This window comes from Cyrtonyx montezumae, unplaced genomic scaffold (assembly GCF_038088225.1).
Source record: "Cyrtonyx montezumae isolate F1298 unplaced genomic scaffold, pur_monq_1.0 scaffold_11, whole genome shotgun sequence".
In the NCBI taxonomy this organism is placed as follows: domain Eukaryota; kingdom Metazoa; phylum Chordata; class Aves; order Galliformes; family Odontophoridae; genus Cyrtonyx; species Cyrtonyx montezumae.
Genome location: NW_027071837.1, coordinates 13,135,731 through 13,157,440, shown reverse-complemented (window position 1 = coordinate 13,157,440; position 21,710 = coordinate 13,135,731). Strand labels below are relative to the sequence as shown.

Sequence of the window (21,710 nt, the reverse complement as noted above, 5' to 3'; positions counted from 1 at the left end):
ATCTGTGGCCAGTTCTAAAACATTCTGGCTCCAACCTGCTAGTGAGCCCTCATGAGCACATTATATTAAACGAGTATTACCACTGGCACACAATATAAGAGTGTCTGAGTACAAAATAAAGCACTGCACTTATGTCTTCCTTCCTAGAACACCTGATGCGCCTGTCACATCAGCTCCCCAGTTTGCATGCCCAGCGCCGTTAGGAGAGGAAGCCCCTGCACTGCAGGAGGGAAAAGCCCAGCTCCGGGCACAGCAGCCTCCAAAGCAGCAGCCCTACAAGAGTGCCAACTGCTCAAATACAACGTGACAATGGCAAGTAATCCCCCTTAATAACAGCCCCTTGAGATCCACTGCAGCCAATGAGCGAACAGTAAAACTGCAGAGCTGACACGCTGCAAGGATTTCTCAAGAGTTACGAAACAAAATATGCCAACTCCCTGGTATATATGTAGCAAGCTACTTAGCAGCCCTTTCTTCCTCGCTTAGTGCCTGTAATCCCTATTGTGTTTAACACACAGCACAGATATTCTCAGAAGTCTGTGCTCCTGTTGTGAAAAGAAAGAAAATTATTAATAATATATACAGGAAGGCTTACTGTTAACATCTGAAGCAACCACTTACCAGGAAGTGAACACATTACACTAAAACCAAACCAACAGGACTTATCTGGAGTATCCTGCAATGCATACCTGGTTAGCTTTATGGTTTTCCTGAATTCATTAGTAATCGGAGCTTTGTAGCCTCCTTTCCTCAATAAGGAATCTATGGTTTGAATGTGGTCCCATCCTGTTGAATTTCACAGTGGTAAAAATTCATGAGTATTACAGCAGTAGGAAGAGATGTTGCAAAAACACAGTACGGTACGTATTGAAGTTGGTAACACAAGTGCTCTCCTGAAGTTCTATATGAAACACGGGACGTTCTCCTGCGTGAGGAGATAACTGAGGGAAAGGTGCTGTGCAGCATTTCATCAGGCATAAAGCTTGCTCTACCAACAACACATTTTTATCTTGGGGTTGAAATATTTTGAAAGTAGACCCACTATATCCAGGTAATTGACAGTGACAACATTGTAATTTTCTGAGTCATTCAGATCATTAATCACAGTCCAATCATACATCCTAAATGGCTCTGGCAGCATGGAAAGCTTCATTTCTGTATGAACTAAAATTCAAAAGATCTATTAACTGAACGGGTGGAGAGAACTTCAGGCATTAGTGTTCTCCATAAATATCACTGTAAAGTTAAGAGTGATATTTCTGATTTCAGAACATCTGTGATACGTGGCAGATTGGTTAGTTAAAAAAGTGACAACAAAAATCCAGATTCATTACTGTTGTCAATAAAGTCATGCTGTTCAAAACTCCCACATGTTGTTTTAAAAAGCCCAATATTTCTAAAAATAGACTTAAGTTTGTCACACTGCATTTTTAAAACAGAAAAAAGAAACAAGAAAAAAACAAGTATTGGCTAATTTTAAGAGTCAGATTGTAATGCATAATCTACCACAACTATTGAGAAATTTAACCCCTCCCCCAATTCCTGAATTTAAAAAAAGACTAAAAAATGTTTGTAACGTCTTAGCAGAAGAGCCCTTTTGTAACTGGCCAACCTTAGGTTGAAAAAGGAAAAGAACTGCCTTGGAACACATCTGAGCTTTTAAGTGACCACTGCGAAACAAAATTATCTACTATCTCTTAATGAAGGTTTCATTCTTATTACTTAGTATACCAGAAGGAAAATGAAGAAGTGGCAATGCAAAATTTAAAAAGCTGAGACACACTTTTAAGCCTGAAAGAGAAAAATTTTAGTGAGCAGTGAAAGCCCCAGCAGCTTGGCTCAATAAGCAGCTGTTCAACAAAAGCTGCTGTTTATATAGGCTTTTTGATCCACAAACCAAAGTCGGTCCTCCTGCTGAAAGGGGAACATTAGTAACCTTACTTTGGACTTTAGTATGAGAATAATCCTTTCCCACCCATCCAAAAACCCAGAAGCCGCTGTTTATAGCAGGAATTAAATACTAGAAGCAAATACCTAATGGGAAAAGCTTTACCACTGCAAACCTGGGAATAAATTGGCTGTTAAGATCATTATTGCAGACAGCCTGTGTATTAACAGAGCTTTTGCATGTCTAAACATCACAGGGTAACAATTAAGCGAAAATTAGCAACTTTTGGCAAAAAATAAAAGTGAAATTTGGTAGCAGCACTGTACCACCCCTCCACAATTTACTTTCTTACAGCTTCACTGTAGTTAGGATTTGCTTCAGAACAGCTACAATTTACTGAGTCCCTACAGGGGGATTGAGACAGACAAATAATTGGCATTTTATAGAAGAGTCTTTTCTTACAATTAAATATTGCTCCATCATCTGACATCAGTGCAAGGTCAAATATTGCATTTCAGATTTATACGTATGTTTAAATTCTTCACCAGATCATATGAAATAAAGTGCAACAATGACCTTGCTCCTTTGCAACCTCCGGTAAGTAGGTGGCGGTGCGTTTTGATCCTTTTTCATTGATGAATTCTATTCTAATGCCATGTACACCCACCTGCAAGAAATGGGCACTTTTATTAGTACATTAAAAAAAAGAGACGAGATTCCTAGCATGATAAAGCTCTCGACACGTGAACCTTTCGACGGTGAATGCCACCTTGCACACAGTTGCAGATGATGTTCAAACAAAATGTCTTTTTGCAAAAACCCCAGCTGAGGTGCAGAAACAACTGCTGACAGAATGCCCGGGCACCAGTCACTGCCAATTGGACCCTGAAGCCCTCAGAATTCCTGCTCGTGTATGGGTCAGCATTCAGCTTGCAGTTTCCATGCTACTAGAGGAGTATGGCAGCATGCCTGAAAATCCTCCCATACAGAAACCAAAATTCCTCATCTCAAGGCAGTAGAAGTATATTATCCAGGAGTTGTCGAAAACAAAAGAGGCCAGGTACATTTCCAGGGCATTATTTAGGAACTGCCATTTTCAAGGCACAACAAGAAGTTACTCTGGAGTTCAAAACATTAATACTTCTGTTTTCACACACAAATACTGAGATGCTATTTCTACTTAAAGCCAAAGTTTCCCACTTCACACGAGGAAAAGAAGAGCTCACAGTAAAAGGCTGTCATGGTATTTTGCATGGTATTTGTTTTTCAGCTCAAAATTTAATAGGAAACATTCTGACAGTTTTTCCAGTGACAGTGTCTTTTAACACAACCACACAACAGTGAGAAAACAACTAGGAGACATCTACAGAGCTCTTAATGTCCACTTGTACAATTCACATATTTGCTTTATTTTTTTAATGTCTGTGCTTTTTATGTATTACATAAGCACAGAGACACAGGAGAAGTCTTGGGCACGGCCTCCACAAACTTTCTGCATGAAACTACCATTCCTTACAAAGGAAAAATTAGAGACTAACGTATTGAATTCACTGTCAATTTTCATGTATTTCACTACTTAACATTCATAAAATGGATACATAACCACTACAAAGCTCAAATCTGTATACTCAGATGATGTAATTATGAACTTAAAGAGCCTGAAAGTAAAGAGAAATGGTGTTTGAGGTTAAAATCTGCTTAGTTTATAGCTAAAATAAGAACAAAGTATGTTTTCACAGCTGCAAGAGCGCTGCAAACAAAGATCAGCACTTAAGCCCCAAATATCTCTTTCTAGTAACCCTCCTTTGCACACCTTTGCCCATACCAATTTTGAAAGGCTTTTTGTTAGAACAGAAAAGTTGCTACCAGATTACAAGAATGCTATTTCAGATTGCTGTAAAATACAACCTGCCTCCAACTTCCTGAGAAGCATCACATCAGCCTTCCACAGCTCAAGGCCTTCTGAAATCTCATCTCGTGTATACTACAATGTGTGGTCACTGTGATCAGAGGAAGATGGGTGCTCCATTGGGTCAGACCGTTACAGCCAAGAGTAGTTCAGCCATATTTAGAAGGCAAGTGCTAACCAGCAGACCGTGGGAGGGATTTCATGGAGCCCTTCCATGGGATCACTGTCAGCTATTAAGCTTACACCAGTTTCCAGTCTGCTCCTACTGGGAAATCCTCAGCAAAGTTACTGCGTGATTTTTAGGCACCATGCTAGGAGAATGCTGACAGTTTGATTTGCAAACTAACAGAAATAACACTTTATTGGTCTTACTCCCTTTCCTGAATAAAATGTAGAAGATTCATCTGTCATCTGTGACAACAAATGACATTTCCATTCAATGCATATTTGTTATGTGTGGGCCCAACAGGAAACCTCTTCTTCTATTAAGAATTCTTAAATATCCAGTGGAATTAAGCCATCGTTAAAGGGAAGCCATTATTACATGAAAGTGCTCTTAATCTGTGAGGTGTCTCTGGCACTGTAACACGTCCAGCAGCATATACAACAACTTCAAACATTTTCCATCTGTTCAAATACAGTCTAAAAGTACAGCACAACAATCATCCTGGCTGGGACGTGAAGACGATCTTAAGTCCAGTAATGCTTTTTTGCAAGCATCTAAAACCAAATCACCTGGGAAATAACGTAAGAATACAGAATAACACTTCTTCCAGTACACCTTCTCAGAAATAACTCTAAAAACTTCTTAATCTGTGGCTTTTATGCTGCTGCTCTGAGAGAACTCATGCAGGTTTCCTAGAACCAGTCAAGTAAAACAGATTCTGCTCCATGCATAAGGAGCACAGGAAAACAAGAGCTGTCAGTTACGTGGCCTCACTGTATGAGGGCTTGGTGTGGTCTGTGCAGGGCACTTGCTCTGAAAGCAAAGGAAGAGAAATGGAATCAGCTGTATTCCATTTTCCTGGCTGAGGCTTCCAAGGCAACAGCAGTTCTACCAAAATGATCTCCTGAATCGCTACACAGAACAATCTGTATAGAGTGCCCAACAGCGACTACACTGAACTTATGCAGATCATTTAAATGGTGTGAGTTCTGCTACAGACGCTCCTGGTACCAAAGATGTTTTCTCATGAGACGTGTGAAATCCTTACCTCCCAGTCCATGTAGTCACATACATCTTCAAAGTTAGTGAGTAGAGACACTGAGCAGAAAAGCCGTGGCAGCTCATCCCTCGTCATTGGGGGGAAACGACTATCTTTAAGGGCACTGTTGAAGACAAAACACAATTTCATACTTTTTTTTTTTTAAATAAAGTTCAAAGATCTAATGGCTCAATTGAAAAATATCATTAAAAAAAACCATCAAAACCCAACAACTGATGAAATGATGACCAGTTTGATAATCCAGTTGTCAGCATAACACGCTGACATCCTCAACCTCTTAGACATCTGCTTCAGATTTCTTGGCTGGCCAGTCAGGTGGAGCTCTGAGGGCCATTCCTTCCTGAGAGGACTCTGCTACTTACTAATGAACCACCAGAAAGTTTTGGCAAAAGTTGAACAGGAAAAGGTGCTGTTCTACCTGCAATTCAGTAAACTCCTTTTGAAAAAGGTTCAACTGTATAATACAGAGGGAAAAATTTACAGCCTGCAAAAATCAAATGTAATACAGTAACCAGACTGTAGAATTTAATTTAAAAATAAACAAATAAATAAATCCAAGTAAGCAGAATATTCTACAAATAACAATAATAATATTCATGCTTACTAGCAAAGGTTAACAGAAACCTTTTTTAGAGAAACATCCAGGACTTCTACACTTGCAAACCTACAGGACTTGAAGGTGTTCTGCAAAGCAGAGGTAATGATTAGTAACATGGAAGCTTGCAAAGAGCCACATTAATCCTCAGGGTAAGGTACCCTTCTACAAATGAACACACACCCAGTTGACAGAACTCAGAAACAGGAAAAACCTTTTGTGTGCATTCCAGGACCCCTTGAAAAGCAAAGCATGAACAGACAGTAAGCAGTACCACCAAGAGGAACAGCTAAGAACCTACTTGCACGAGTTTGGTTAAGAACTGGTTCAACTGGAAAAGGGAAGGTTAAGGCAAATATGGTATCCCACCATTTCTTGTTTCCTTAGGATTTTAGATATGACACATGAATATAAACACGCTCATCTCCAACACAAACAGTGATCTGCTAACTAAGCTTTTTGTTAAGCAAGGAGAGTCTATCATTAAGAGACTTGTTAAATAACTACCAAGTTCTTCACATGTTTCATATAAAACCTTGATCATTCTTACTCCTTTTGCTTGGCCTGCAGCCAGCAGCTGCTGTCAGCCAATACAGTTACAGCCGTGCCCATGGCCTTCAGAATATGGCTGATATCATTTTAATACAGAGGAGTCTCATTTTATTAAAGCAAACAAAAGCATTTCACCAGAAATAGCATTCCATTTTGAATGAATGCCATACACTGAAGAATTACAATAGAACCTTTCCTTCTTGGTGATGTGGGGAGGAAAGCAGGCTTTCTTTCAGACATGCTACAATCACAAAAATAAAAAAGAATGCAGTCCTGGAATTACTGGTGGTTCTTCTCCAAACATCGCTATTTTTACATTATAAAATGGATAAGAAATTCAGATTTTCATTACGGAGATACATTCATTGTAAAATTAGGAAACAGTCGGTAGGTCTGTTCTACCCAGTGTTTTGGAGTAATTCTAGGCAAGCCTAGTCAAAGCTGCCATGGACAAGGAGAGAAGATGTTGGGACTATACGTAACTAAGCAAGATAAATCTATTATTTATGTTGGGTAGTGCCACACACACATGTGAAGAACTGGGAATGCTAACAGGATTTAAAGCATAATGCCCGTGATGTTTAAGTAATGACATTCACTGAAGATGTATCAAAGATGATCTCCAAGATTCTGTTGATGAGATTTGCAAAGCCAGCTGTGTGACTGTGGGAAATCAGTTACCTTTCTCTGTTACCTGATGCTTCATTCATTAGGGATCTACTTACATGGCCACAGTTGAAGAGAGATGAAAATATGATCGGCTAATTCAGCCTTCGTATTCCTCCTCATAGGAAAAACATATCTAAGCATAAAGGGAGGATACTCTGAACAGGGACAGCTCAAACCAGAGTCCATCTTGCCTAGTATTAAACAGGAACCAGCAGCAGATGGCAAAAGGGATAAATACAAGAACACAAATACCCAGTGTGTGCTTGCCCAGAATGCTCTGGGAATCCAGCTGTTTAAAGCTTAGGAATTCGGAGCCAGAGATGGGATCTCCACACTTATTAAATAAACTCATGGAGAGCTTTTAAGTGCATGCAAACACACTCCTGAAATTTCCTCAGAAACTCTGATCTTCTTCTGATATTTTGATTAACAAAAATGTGATCCAAACAGAATCTGGTGCTGCTACAAGTTTGCTTACATGCAAATTTCTCATTTCCCTGAGGAATACTCTGACTCTATCATATAACCAGCTAGAACTGTAACTATGGCTATTTGGATACACCACCAAAAAGCACCAAAGACACAAGCATCATTTCATTAACAAACTATAAGTTCAGTTACCTTGTAAAACAACAGCATGTATGGATATGCCATCCTCATTTAACCCTGTTTTTCATAATGTACACAACAATCTTACCATGCAAAACATTTCACCTACTGTAAGAATTTATGACCCTCAGAAAAACAGAAAGGCTTTTTTTTTCTTCCTTTTGGCACAGCTTGATTCAGGATTTTATCCAGCATTCGCTTCCCCTCCCTAAAGCTGCCAGAATGCACTTCTGAGTTTAAACATTCTGTGGCAAAGGCTGTGTGCTGTGGGGATAAGCCTGATCCCAGCCACCACACAAGCTGAAGTCCAGGCAAAGTCCCACTCAGTGAGGACCTGCTGTGCTGGCACTGCTAGTCAGGGATCCACCCTTAATTTAACGTACTTCTAAGCTGTCTGGAAACAAACATCACACATGGTGTGTAAGGCACATCTCAAATGCGGTGATAATTACGCACAAAATGGGTGAATTATGATGAATTTGAATATTGATAAAAAGCTGCGATACAAAACCTTCCTGTGAATTCAGTGGAAGCTGAAAGGCAAAGGCAGAAAGCCTCAGGCAAACACAGCCAACAAAGTGGTGAACTTTAGTGAAAGCAGAGCAGCACGGTACACAGTACACACACTGCCAGTGATCCTGACTGGCTCATTCCATTATTTGCTAATTTGAAACTGGCACAGCGCCTTGCTTCCACGTAACGACCTCGCAACACCTACAGCACTGCTCATCACATGACAGCGCCGTGTGGGCCAGACCTGAGACTATTCCTTCACAACTACGTGCCTTTTTGGTCTGTACGCCCTGCAGGGAATTTGCTCCCTAGCACCTACAGTGCTACGGACATCTTCGCACATGTCCAGTATCAGCACTGCTGCTGCTGAAGACAAGCGAGCGATCTGCAGAACAAAGCCATCGGAGACTGGAATTCAAGATGCCACCACAACTGCTCAGTACAGAATATTATGCTCCTCCTTTCCCCATGTCCAGATCTCACGTTACAATTTGTTTTTTCATTCGGAACAACTCTGTCCCCATAAGGTAAAACCAAGATGCAGCTGGAGAAATTTGCGCTGACAATCAACAAAACAAACTGAAGGAGAGGCCAAGGAGAACACATCTGTTTGTACTGGTTGTCTACACTGAGAATATTCTGTGTGCCTATGCTGAAATGTATGAGAATGGAGTACTCCAGAAATTATATCCTGTGTCAGATTTATGAAAACTAGCTTCAAACTGGACATTTGGTTGGCAGGAAACATAGATGTTGTTAGACATGTTTCCCTTCTGAATTCATCTGTAACCCTCAAAACTGCAGTTATTCAGAGTAAGTCTAGAATTTATCTCAGGTATATTTAATCAGTCACCATCTACTGACTATCGTGATGACTTCAGCACAAGTGGATGGCATCCAGCAGACTTCCTCACGGGCAGCTGTCCACACTGAGAGCTTAGCTTTGTGCGATGGTTAACAGACAGTCAGAAACGCCAGCAGATCTCAGCACTTACCCACAGTAAGAAAGTTTGCACGAGCTTTAACTTTTGTAGCTCCTGTTTTGTGGAAAAAGAATTTCAGTTTCTAGAGACAACAGTTTGGCACTTATTATATACTTCACACACTCTACAAAGATTTCTATCACAGACTCTACAAAGATAAATTCAGACTTCGACTTCACTTTTACTGTTAGCATGACTTGCACTGACCGGTTCAAAGCAAGCACAGCAGAGAGACAAGAAAACATAGGTTCACTTTCCTTAAACTTGTCACTGGTCTGAGCTGCTCAGAATGAAGTCCCTATGTAATCGTGTGTAGGCATTCTTCATTAGCAGAAGAAACCATTGTTTTTATTTGACAGAAGCATTACCAGATCGTGACTTTACCATTTTATTCAATGCCATATTCTTTTGTTATTCTTCTGTTAGAAATACAGAAGGATTCAATTGGAGCAAAGACAGGTATATTAGGTATGAGATTTAAAAATAAACTCCACATTTTTTTCTGCTGAGCTTAGAATGAAGGAGAGGTAAGTGGAAACAATTAGTAAAGTAAGTTGGAAAAACTAAGCAGAGTTCAACTTAAAAGAAAAAAAAGCAACTTTAAAGGAAAAAACACTATTAAAATAAAACATTTTCTACGCCATCTGCTCTTTATTTCCTAATGCCCAGGATGAATTTACATACCCTGCTGCTGACTAACTAGAAGTACTTGCTTGTGAGGAGTTGAAAAGAAGCAGTGCCAAGCAGGGGGAATTTTAGCTGGCCAATAAAATGACATTAGTTTTTCCACATGGGGTTCTGCTTCATGTTAAAAGCAAAGCAGGCAAAGTCAGAACTGAATCCTGTTCAAAGAAAACTATTTTTAGACACAACATGCATGCACACACGCACAGCATTTCTCGTTAAATATACTTGATTTATGCAGTCTTGAGTGTCCTACTAAGACAGACCTATTGCCAGCCAAGAAAACACAAAGTACTGCTCAACGACCACATTTTCTTGGGCTGAGCTGTGCTATACATATCTCAGCTCCTGCTTAAATGAAGCTCATCTGTCCAGAAGCTCTCCAGAAATATGTTCTTCACTAACTTCACGTTTCATGTTTCACTTCCCTTTGTACTTGAGAATATTTAAAAAGCTTGCGTACTCTCTAAAGACATCGAAAAGATGTAAAGATAAGGAAATTGTTTAAGCTATTCTGAGTTACAAGTAGCAGCATGAAATTTAGTGACAACATAATTAAAGCTTATATTCCTAAGGACTACACCTTGCTTTAGTAAAGTACTATGAGAACAGCTCTTCAGAATCATCCGAAACAACAGTATGAGCAGGTGAGCACAATTCACAATTGCACTCTCCAGATGTAATCTCTGCAGAGCACAGAAATGCTAAAAGAAATACAATAATCAACCTCAGACTTTAAGAACCTCTGGTTCTTAATGTGATGTGGCAGCCAGCTGGCAGAGAGAAGGATAGAAATGGGGGAAATCAAACTCAGAAATGGAACTACATTATCCAGTTCAGAGGTGCATGAAAATCATCATGATTGAAGGTACAGCTTCTGTAAAGTTTGCTGGTATGTGGACACCGCAGAAAGTAGAGAGGGATTTATCCATAGACAAATGAAGGCATTAAACAAATTAAATTCTATTTTATAATTGTATAATGTAGTAATAATTAAATTTCTCACTAAATTATTTTTGTGGGAAGTCACATTGGCAGACCCAAACTGGGTAGGCAAAATTGGGTACAGTGAAGAAATACTGGAAATTACTTTGGGAGCTTTAACATGACACAGAGGAATAAGATGCAAAGGAAGCAGTCAAATATTGGGCACGATGTAAATAATACTCTCCTTTTAGAGGAAGCGTGAGGCAGAGACATTGAGTGACTCACACAACCTAGGATGCTTACGCAGTGAACCAGAGACAGAATCAAGAACAGAATCCAAATTCTGACTCCTACAAATCCTTCTGTGACAGCCTCTCTTCCACAATCTGCTCAATCTACAGAGTAGAAATACTGCTCTCAGAAGATTAATCAAAACAGAATAGAAAAACTTAAATGAATTTAAAAAAATCCATTATTTTTTGAGTTCACTCTAGTACTGATCATTTCTTCTTAATTCTTAATCCAGTTTCCTATATAGAGCACAAATAAACCAAACTATAATTTTCAGCACCTAAAGTAAACAACAGTTTTCTGAATACGGTCAGCACAGTGATGAACAACAGGTACAAGGCCAGATTTTACACTCTCGACACGCAGTACACGGCACTACTTTTACACTGCAGGCAAATGACTTCATACACTGCCTGGTGAAAACCCTTTTCAATCATCTCAGTGAGCACAGTTGTTATTCTTCATTCATCGAGAGGAATATGCTTAGCAGAGGTAACTTAGTTTTACAAATAAACGGTCCTACATTGATAAACCAAGACCAAAGGGCTTCAGATAAAACATCCTGAAAGGAACAGGTGGCAAGCTTGCTGCATTCCAGGTAACAGCAACAGGAGATGTTTGGCGACGGGATTTCAGAAAAAAAAACAAAACAACAATATGTTTGTCCCATTGCAGAGTTACATCATTGACAGTAGCTGAGATTTTTACTTTTTTTTTTTTAATTAACTTCAGTAAAGAAGAAATTGAAGAGCACTTATGCATGTCACAGAAAGCAGCAATCCTAACAGCCTTAGTGCTTCCGTGTCACAAAACGCTTACAAATAAAGTGAGAAGAATGGGGCAGAGCACACTCATTCTCAGAAAGAGGACTTCAGCTGGCAGTTTCACCAGCTTACATGGAGATCTCCAGGAGTGATTCATCCAAAATTACCATTGTTTTTTTCTTTTTTGTCAGACTTCAAAATTTCCAGGAAACAAAACAACTGTGAATGACGCGTTCTGTGCTTTTCCTGAGCCCTCCCTTACATGTGGGGAAAGAACAACATTTCTACTTCCTGCACATTATGTTGCTAAGTGGCAGTCACAGAGTAGGAGGAAAAAAAAAACAACAAAAAACCCCACACTTGTTGACATTTTGCACAGAAATAGCTCTATAACTTTGCCTAATTAATTATCACAGTGCAGCAGTGTTTCAGGTAGGAGAAATAAAATACTGATTTGGCATTTTGTCTCTTCAGTCAATGTTCCTAACTCCTGAAAACTGAAGCATGCCAGGAAAGCTCTCTCCCAGTCTGTCTCCTCCCTGCCACGGGCTGCACACTTCCAGCAGTTTAGCTGCAGCCCTCCATTTTAAGAGGAAAAAGGAATACTCTGACACTCTATTTTATACAGCTGCTTTGATTTTGAAAACAATAACATTCTTCTAAAAGACAACTAAAAGCGTGTTCCTGAATTAAGTGTTTAGACACGTGAAGTGCTTGGCTGGTACGCCTTCCATCTATTTTTGCCACTGAGACACGCTTCAGGAAACCAGGGACAAGGTTCTGAATCAGTACTGCAGCTCACTGCAGAACGTCTTCCCCCAAAGCTGCATCTTCCCCCGCGGGACAGTGTCAGTTCTGTGTGTTATGACAGAGGTGCCCAGGTGGAGTCTGTGTTAATTGCAGTGCTGTGCAAGTCATGTCCAATGGTTCATGGTCAAGAACAGAACAAACCAGAAGTGACCGTTGGTGGTAATAACGGAACCCAACAAAACTTAACAGTCCCCACTAAATGGGACTACTTTAAGAAGAAAAATAAAATGTAATGAACAAAGAGTTAGCAAAAGCTGGATTAAAAACTGGCTATAAAGCAGAGCGTTTCCTCAACGTTTGTATTGTACTGGGAATTCTCAAAAGGTTCATTCACACAAGTACTAACTTAAACAATTCAAATATATGAGGAATAAAAAGAATAATTCAGGTTATTTCACTTGTAATATTACTTAAATCTGAACAGAGGCAATTAGGATATACCACAATTAACCATTTCTTCATCACTATCTCTGCGGTACATGAAGATGGATGTTTTTATCATCTGCTCCTCAGGCTGTACAAACTCATCAATAACTGAACTCGTGCAAAATCATTTCCATAGCAGGCATCACAGCACATAGGTTAAGAGTCATGGAAATATATTAAAAATTAAAAATAAATACATCCTGAGTTTGATACTGACTGCAATCACAAGTGGAAACAGTTTCTGTTTATCAAAGAATCACCAGATGGTTGGCAGGGACCTCAGGATCCAGCTGGACCAACTGGAGCCAAGCAGGGCCAGCTGAGCAGGGTGCCCAGGCCCACATCCTGAAGAGAAGGTGGCTCCACCTCCCTGAGCTACTTTGGCATTGCTCTGTCACATGCACAGTTGAAAACTGTTTTCTGATGGAACCTTCAGTAGTCCAGTTTGTGCCCTCTGCCTTTTGTCCTGACTCTGGGCACCACCGAAAAGAGCCTGATTCTGCCCTCTTTGCACCTTCCCTTCGGGGAGAGGCTAGATTCCCCCCGAGCCTCCTCTTCTCCAGGCTGAACAATCACTGCTCTCTCAGACTTTCCTCGTAGGAGAGGTGCTGCAGCTCCTTCAGCACAGGGCTCTGTGGCAGCTGCACACATACTATCTTCCTAAGTGCAGCTTCTTTTCTGCCTTTCCCCATATTCTCCGTCTTTACCATGCAGGGATAAAGCAGGACCACACAATTGAGAAAGGTGTGACACTTTGTGTCATACCTATGCCAACATTCAAGAAGCTGAAGGATGACACTTGTGATGGAGATGTTCTGTTTTGATACACATCAAAAGCAAATCCACAGCACTTCCAGTAATCCCACACCATAGCTCAGTCAGGTTACCACTGTTGCTCCAGATGCTCATTAAAAAATTGTGTAGCAAAACTGACCAGGGTCTGGCATGCAGGCTTTTGTTTGGCGAGCACATAAAAGACAAGCTGAAATTAACTGAGCTCCAACTGGACTAAATCACAGTGCCACTAACAGCCTCTCCAGCAGATGGCAAAGTTTAGATAATTAACAAAAGCGAACTCTTCAATTAGATATAGAACTCTTAAGTTCAAGTCATATTAACCACTCCAGTCCTTAAGTTATCACTGCAGTTCTTCACAGCTTCAGCAGGTTTTTCAGTACTGACCACTTTACCCCAAAACAGATACCAAAGTCACTCAAAATCTTTTGGGCCACTTTACTGCTCAACTCAACCCAACTCACAGAACAGTGCTCCAATGTCACCAACTCACAGAACAGTGCTCACCTCCTATAGAAGTGTTCAAGTCATAACTGTAAGAAAGAAGAAATTAATAAAAACATTTTTAGTTCCTCATGCACTGTTAAAATCCTCTTCAACAGATATGGAAAAACAGACGTTCTTAAACCCAGCAGTGCAGTGATACCTAAATATATGGAATATCGTTTGAACATTTACATGTTCAATTTCCTGTGACTTGTTTAAAAAAATGTTGATTTCTATCCAACTTTTGTTCCAGGCTTTCAAGAGATTACTCAATTTTCTTAGCACAACTTTGTCACTGGAAGCACTATAAACTACACTTTCTACTGCTTTTTTAAAGTTGCCAATGTGATTCAACTCAGTTGATGTTGCAGATGGAATTTAACGGTCTCAATTTTGATATTGCTTATTACAAATCCAGAAACTATAGTCTATGGTGTATAGTTTGAAACCACAGTTCTCAGGGAATTACCTACAATCAGATTAAGAATAAGGAAAGCAAAAAGCACGTTAGAATAGGCAGTAATTGAACAGAGAAGGAAAAACGTCATATTCATGTGACGTTTCACTCTAAACATTTCACAGAAAAAGATATGAAGATAATAAAACATTCTAAACTATGAAGATACTGATGAAAGCAGTCTGCTTACTGAGGATCCACACAATCTTATGGACAGGAATAAGACCACTGGTAATAAGGAGAGCTGAACAGCACCCTGGCACATTCCCTAAGACATGCCTTCCTCATTGGTACCTCCACTCAGCCTGGATATGGTTAAACCGGATGCTTTTTCGTGGTATTTTTTCATCTGTTCTACCCCGAGTGCAATCTCTTGCACACATTGCACCAACAAAGCGATGCAAACGTGAGCACTGTTCAGTGTAAAGGTTAATGTATGAACTCGTGGCATCTAATTCTCAGTGTTTTTATAAATATAGTAAAAAAGATGGGCACAGGATGGATGCCTTGTGGTGCAGCACGTGTAGTAAGACCTCAGGGAAAGAAATAGCCACTCCTTGTTTCACAGGAACATGCAGGCACAAAAGAAAGCACTTCGGTGTGTAGACACTCCTGCATGAGAATTGTTGCATTAGAACAAAACTTAATTTGTTATTAAAGGCAACAAGCAAGGGTTCTCAACATTTTTCTCAGTGTTTTGCAGACTAAGTTATGACTGCTCAATAACTCTACACACCAATTCAAAAACAGAGTAAGCTTTACATACACATACCCACTCCACGCACCTGGAGGCTTTGCTGCCTACACGTTTCCCTCCCTCCTTGCACTGCACTATGAAGCCTTCAGTACACCACTTCTCTTTCCCTTTTAGGAAATCTACCACTTCTGTCTTTCATGACATCAGTTCACTGCTTTACCACTGTACTCCTTCTCGTTTTCTGCCACAGTTCTGTTGAGTTCAGGAGGTATTTGCAGTGCCACCACCAACATATTCAGCTTATAGAAGTAACTGGATGGGGCAGTCACAGATCACTATATCCAAGGTCAAGATATCTAAGCAAGAGAGTCTTTGCAAGCTCAGCTACACATTATGTTTGATTCCAAATCTGCCAGCTGTCGCTCTCCATGTGCTTTCCACATGAAACCAGATTTTGAGTAGAAAAAAAAAAAGCAGGAATGTAAAGTAAAGTTCAGAAATGAAGACGAAGCAAAAGGTTCAGTTTAGGCTACATTGCATCTGTCTGCAACCTCACAAATGGTAATGTAAGTGGTGAAGGAATGCATTAAACTTGGCAGTGTTACATGCATTTGAAAATTCTGCTCAGCTAAAGAATAAAAGATCATTAGAACTCAAAGTATAAACATAAATATATTTGAATAACAAATTAATTGAAATGTCAAATTTGCTAATTAAATATTTCACATAATATCCTCTTAGAGGATCTACAAGCCTAATTCTTCTCCCTTTGAAGGCAATAGGAGTTCTGCCATTCACCACAGTAAAAGCCTAAAAGAGCAAATAATTCTGTTTAGTTCTCAAGTTAACTTAGCTTTAAACTACTTCAATATATATATAGATTGCTGCATATATATTTAAAAATGCTTAACTGAGCAAATTATCCCAAGAGCAACTGAAGTTTGATCATTCAGTGTTGAATGAGGATACAACATGGACAGAAAACTGGTTTATTTTTAATTACATTCAATAGAGCTACAATCAACACATCTAAAGTGTTTAAATGGAACTAGATTTCATCACTTTCTATAGAATGCAGCTCACAAACGTTTCACCTCCTGAACGTCAGGAATACTCAAACAGTTCTGTGAAACTGGAGATAACAGCTCTTGAAAACCAGCATTTCTGAAAATACTCATGTGTTGTAGGCCTCAAATAAAACCTTTCAAGTTCATGGAGCAAGAAAACAGAAAGTCACCCTTTTAGTAACTGAAAAAGCTGAACAAAAGAGGGGGTTGCTCCAACAATCGAGGCTGCATGCGGTGCAGAGACCTCCACAGACAAAGCACAGCTGCTGCACTTTGCAACGAGGGATTAGCAGTCTAGGTCAAAGGAAAAAAAGCCTCTCTAGCTAAGTGAGCAAACTGCAGAATGCATCCTCAGCACAGATGAGAAAGGGCCATCTAACTAGCTTGCAAATTGTGTAGAAGCTTCTGGGAACAGAAACAAAACAATTCCTTGACAGAATGTGTGAAAATAATTCTGCTGAAAAGCAGCAATACCCTCAGAGGGCTGAGGTTGCAGTGACCTTCTCGTTATTTTAAAAATCACATTTCCCCTCTCCCTTTCTGTGCATTCATGAATATAAACACACTTTTTCTTCATGGCAGAACCAACATGCTATCTGTGTATCTGCAGAGTATTAACATCTAGAAAAAAAACACACAAACAGCCTAAGAGTAACAGAACAAGCTCTTCATTGCCTTCCATGAGAACCATAGCTGTTAAAAGTACCTACGTATGCACATGGCTGGATTTCTGTCTCCTCAAATGCAGTCACTCAAAGCTCTTCCAACGTGCATACAACTGAGTCAATCCATTTTGGCTTTAAACATCTTTGGCTTTATACTGACACTTCAACTGAGCAGAGTATAACCCAATGTTTGAAGACAAGGAATTGCTGATTTTTTCATCACACTAGATATATTTTTACTCTAAATCATTAATTTCATCAACTTTACCTTACAGAAAAGACAACTCTTCTGAACTGACAGTTGCTTCCAGAATGCACCACAGTGAACGTACGTCTAACCTGGCTTTTGCTGTGGAATGAAATCCCACAACAGCTACTCACAGGTAGGTCAGTGTCTAAACTTCCGATGAATCGTATGTTGCAGGCATCTTCAGAAATCCATTTCAGTTCATGGTATTGAATAGTGTAAGCCATTAGAACTACCTGAGCTGGAAATATCAAAATGTTGAAAATGTCTGAAAATGAAAATGTCTGAAAACCAAGAGCTTTTCTTCCTTTTCCCCATCCAAACCACATGAAATCTACTTAACTCAAAACTCGCTAAAAAATAAAAAGGCACAACACTGTTCACTTTAACAAAGTCACACTTTCTTGGTGATAAAAGTTTCCGACCTTATTTTGAAATAATGGCTTACATGACACATTAATAATTGCCATTTGCACAAAAGCCTATTTCAGTGAGGCTGGGCTTACAGCTTTATGACAGATGGGGAATTCCCCAAGAGCTGTGCTCAGGCTCATCAGGGCACTCCTTAACATCTGTACAAGTTCCCTAAGTTATCGTGGCAGTTATTTATACATATACTTGCACAGATGGAGAGACTGCTTGCATGACTACTGGCCCTTTATTGCAAGTAATACACAGTAAGAAAAAACACTATGCAACAGAACAACAAACTTTACTGTAAACTAAGATATTCTGTAGACTGCAAATTGGTACCATTAGTAAAAAAACAAAAACAAAACAAAAAAATACATTTTCCACTGTGGTCAAAAAGCTCCTGTGAGTGGCTATTTATGAACCCTCCATTATATTTAGAAACGTTTTGAAAATTCACACAAAAGCAGAAATCTGTGATGGAGTGTTTTATGTATAAAATGTATGGGTTGCTATCTCTCATGAGTACAGCTGAAAATGTCATGAAGAGTTCAAAGAGAAGAGACTAACCTCAGCTCCTTTTGTCCCTAGTATTTTATTTTAAAATTAGTTTAGGAAAAAAACCTGTTCTTTTTCAGATACACATATGTGCCCATCTATTCTAATGCAACAAATGAACAGTGAAACTTCAGTCACTTGTCAGTGATGAAAGTCAAGCCAGGTTACCCCTCTTTTCTTCAGAAATCCCACTCCCACAGATATGTAAATGACAGAAGCAGTAACAGTACGGGCTGCTGGGGGCTATGAGACTGCTGGAGAGCCCCAGAGTCAGAGGCTTTGAGGATTAGAAGTCTTCAGACTTTCTTCAGCACTGCACATGGCTGCTCACGTCCAACCAGAGGCAGATGGGCTATTTCTTCCAAAGGCTTTCTTACCTTCTCAACTGTAAAGGACATGAGGAATAGATTCTCTGCTCCTGGTGTCAACTGGAATGAGTTTCAGAAACAAGTATCTGTTGGCACTGTTTAAAAACGCATAAAATCTTGCTATAACTTACAAGTGCATTTTAATTCTCATTACTCTGGACTATGAAAATAGCAAGTTACATTTTAAGAGCTTCAACATTTTTGTGTTAAAGTGCAGAGAGATAATGAGGGCTTTTGGAGCCTGGTCTCCCACACCCAGTTCGTGCTGCGGCTTCGTTATACAGTCTCAAAAGGAAGCATCAGAAAACTCCTAAATGGAGGAGGTGTTGACAGACTGAAAACTTTAATCGAGACTCCTTTCCCACAGTCCTTCCCACACAAAGCTACAGAGTTTAAAGATTTTAACAGCTTGTACACGTAAGAGACATTTCTTTTTCCTTTAGCCTCATTTAATCCCTGATAACATCTACTAAAACAGTAGATTTCATGTAACGTAGCTTCTTGAACAGAAGAAAGACTGCATTTATTTCTACTATCTCAGGTATCAAATACACCACTTGCTGCACCTCAGTTTCAAGCATATTAGGAAGTGAGGCACAATCTATGTCAACATCCCTCTCATATGTAGCACTTCCCAAGGGTTGTTTTTGCTATTTGGTTTTGGGCTTTTTTCCCTCCTTAGTAATAAAGTTGTGGGAAACGTCCCTTACTCAGTATTAAAAATAAACATTTCCTGCTGAGCTGAGAACAGAGAAGCTTGCCCAGAAGCAGGTAACTTTATGCCAACTTCTTCTCTGTCCTAGCTACAAGTTTCCATATATGCAAAATCTTCCTCTAAAACACAACTGCTGTGAGACACGTTCCATCTACGCTTCTCTCCTGTGTCAACACGCAATTCTACCTGCTATCAGCACTGCCTCTTAATCTGATACCTTCTTGTAGTGCTTAAGAATCTAAGAAATCATTGAAACTCTCAATTGAAAACAACTTTCATTCTAACAGATATTTTAGGAAACAGTTTGAAGAACATTCCCTCTGAGAGTTGTCATACAACAAGATGAAAAAGCCAACCAAAGAAAACCCCTTGGAATACCAATGACTATCCATATCACTAATGGAAGAATGAGTGTTGGCAATGAATTTTAAAGCTTTGCTAAGATAACCAGGGTTGCCAGTTTCCCTAACCCCACCCTGCTTCCCAATTATTTATGTCAAGTAACATTCAAAGCCAAATGAAAACCTGACATTCCACCCAACTAGTGTGCCAACCCACCTAGACCCGCGCCTTTGAACTCCCGGGGTGTACACCATTTGTTCACATAAAAGGAGACTGTGTGGGAAGTACAAGAAAAACACGAGCATCGTGGGAAAGCCTAGAGTCACAAACGACATGGCTCCTCCCTGAAACCCATCTGGAAAGTCTGAGTAATTGTGGGATATCCCCAGTTACTCATCAACATTCAGTCAAATTTCAGGAATATCTGATTTATTCTGGATACTACAAATCATACCAACTAATGCAAGACAATTTGACTTTTCCAATGCATTTTGTATGAAGCATATTCTCAGAATTCTTGGGCTTTAATGCTTGTTCTTTTTGCCTACAGCTATTTTCTTTTTTTTCCTTCAATATAATGACGAAATAAGTACTTTACTTTCAGAGAGTTTTCTTCTAAGGTTGAGACCTAGCACGTAGGACAGCCCCAGCAGAAAGCCCCCCAACCTTACTCAGCCGCTTTGCACTGATCATCTTCAATTCCAGAATTCCATTTTTCCTAGACCTCCAATTACCTTTCATAAACTGTCACCTCACAGAATAAGTTTATCCCACCCAGTGCAGTAACACACCTCCCTGAGCCAAGAATTCATATTCTCTGATTCAGTCTTCCCAGTAAAATTGTTGCCGATATTTAATGACCCTCCCTTTATTTAAAAAGCTTTGATAGGGCATCTTTACATCCTCTTCCTTTCCTGTCCTCCCATTTGTAGTGCTCTGCCTTGCTTTCTTTCAGGAAGTGTTACTAAGGAAACAGCATATCACGTACCATTAAGTCCACAGGTCTAGCAGGGTTTTCTCAGGAATAATAGACCAATAATTACAAAACTGATACTGCAAGCACTCCCACCCCCCATTTTAATAAAGGAAAAAAAAGGCAGTTATTATATCCCTACACATACAAACATACAAAAACGTATTTACAAAAACAAGCTTCTTCTATCTGAACAATAACATCATTTCATTTACATTTCATAATGAAATAAGGAGAAACATTTAATCCATCATTAAAGCAGAAGGGATTTTTCCCCAACTTCCTAGAGCCCGTATGCAATTTAGCTTTGTCGTTTTGAGAAAAGCCAGGAGACAGTTCTGATAAGCAACAGTTCCCTGAAATAACAACCTGGCACTGTATGCACAGAATCATTACAGATCTACTTACTGGATTGACTCACTCAGAATAACTAAGCTTGGCTCAATAAATTCAGATTTGTATACTTCACTTAGAGTTCCTGGTACTGTGAGTTTACATAATAATCCATTTTATTACTAAACAATTATATTCCACTATGACACATCTGAAGGTTCACCCAATTTGAAGTGGTATTTGCAGAATTCATGTCTACAATAGTTCAAAACAAGGTTTTATTGCCTAAAATGAGACTTAGAAATATCAACAGCTTCAGGTTTCAGCAGAATATAACATCTACACTTAAAACAGGTAAACATGAGTCTGCATAATGTTTTATTACAATGTTGCCTCAATTTCACTAAGGTTAATCAGTTATCATTTAAAAATTAAGGTGTCAATACATCACCTTTTCATTTCAGATATCTGAAGCAACAGATCATATTAAAACTATGCACTTCAGCATTTTGGGTAATAATAATAAGGGGGAGAGAGATGTCTAGGACTATTAGTAATACCTTTGGAGGTCAACCCCACCACATTAAATGCACACAATAGTAATTAATAAAGCAAAGATTACTGCGGAACTCTCAACATATTTTAGTCTTGTTCCAACTTCAGAATTTAAGGCAATTCTATTAAATCAGGTGCAATTTCTATAAAGATATGGAAAAAATACAAATGTTAACACAGTGCACCTTACCTTCA

General features: G+C 39.4%; 1 protein-coding gene across 2 annotated transcripts in view; it reads right to left on the bottom strand.

The window, feature by feature from the left end:
- AMMECR1 (AMMECR nuclear protein 1) overlaps positions 1 to 21,710 on the bottom strand; it is an 89,788-nt gene that overhangs the window by 2,781 nt on the left and 65,297 nt on the right. For both annotated transcript variants that reach the window (XM_065729633.1, XM_065729634.1), the window contains 3 exons: positions 5,012 to 5,126; positions 2,465 to 2,555; positions 690 to 786 (listed from right to left, as the gene is read on the bottom strand). In XM_065729633.1, coding sequence (XP_065585705.1) covers positions 690 to 786; positions 2,465 to 2,555; positions 5,012 to 5,126 — 303 coding nt within the window. The remainder of the gene's footprint in view (positions 1 to 689; positions 787 to 2,464; positions 2,556 to 5,011; positions 5,127 to 21,710) is intronic.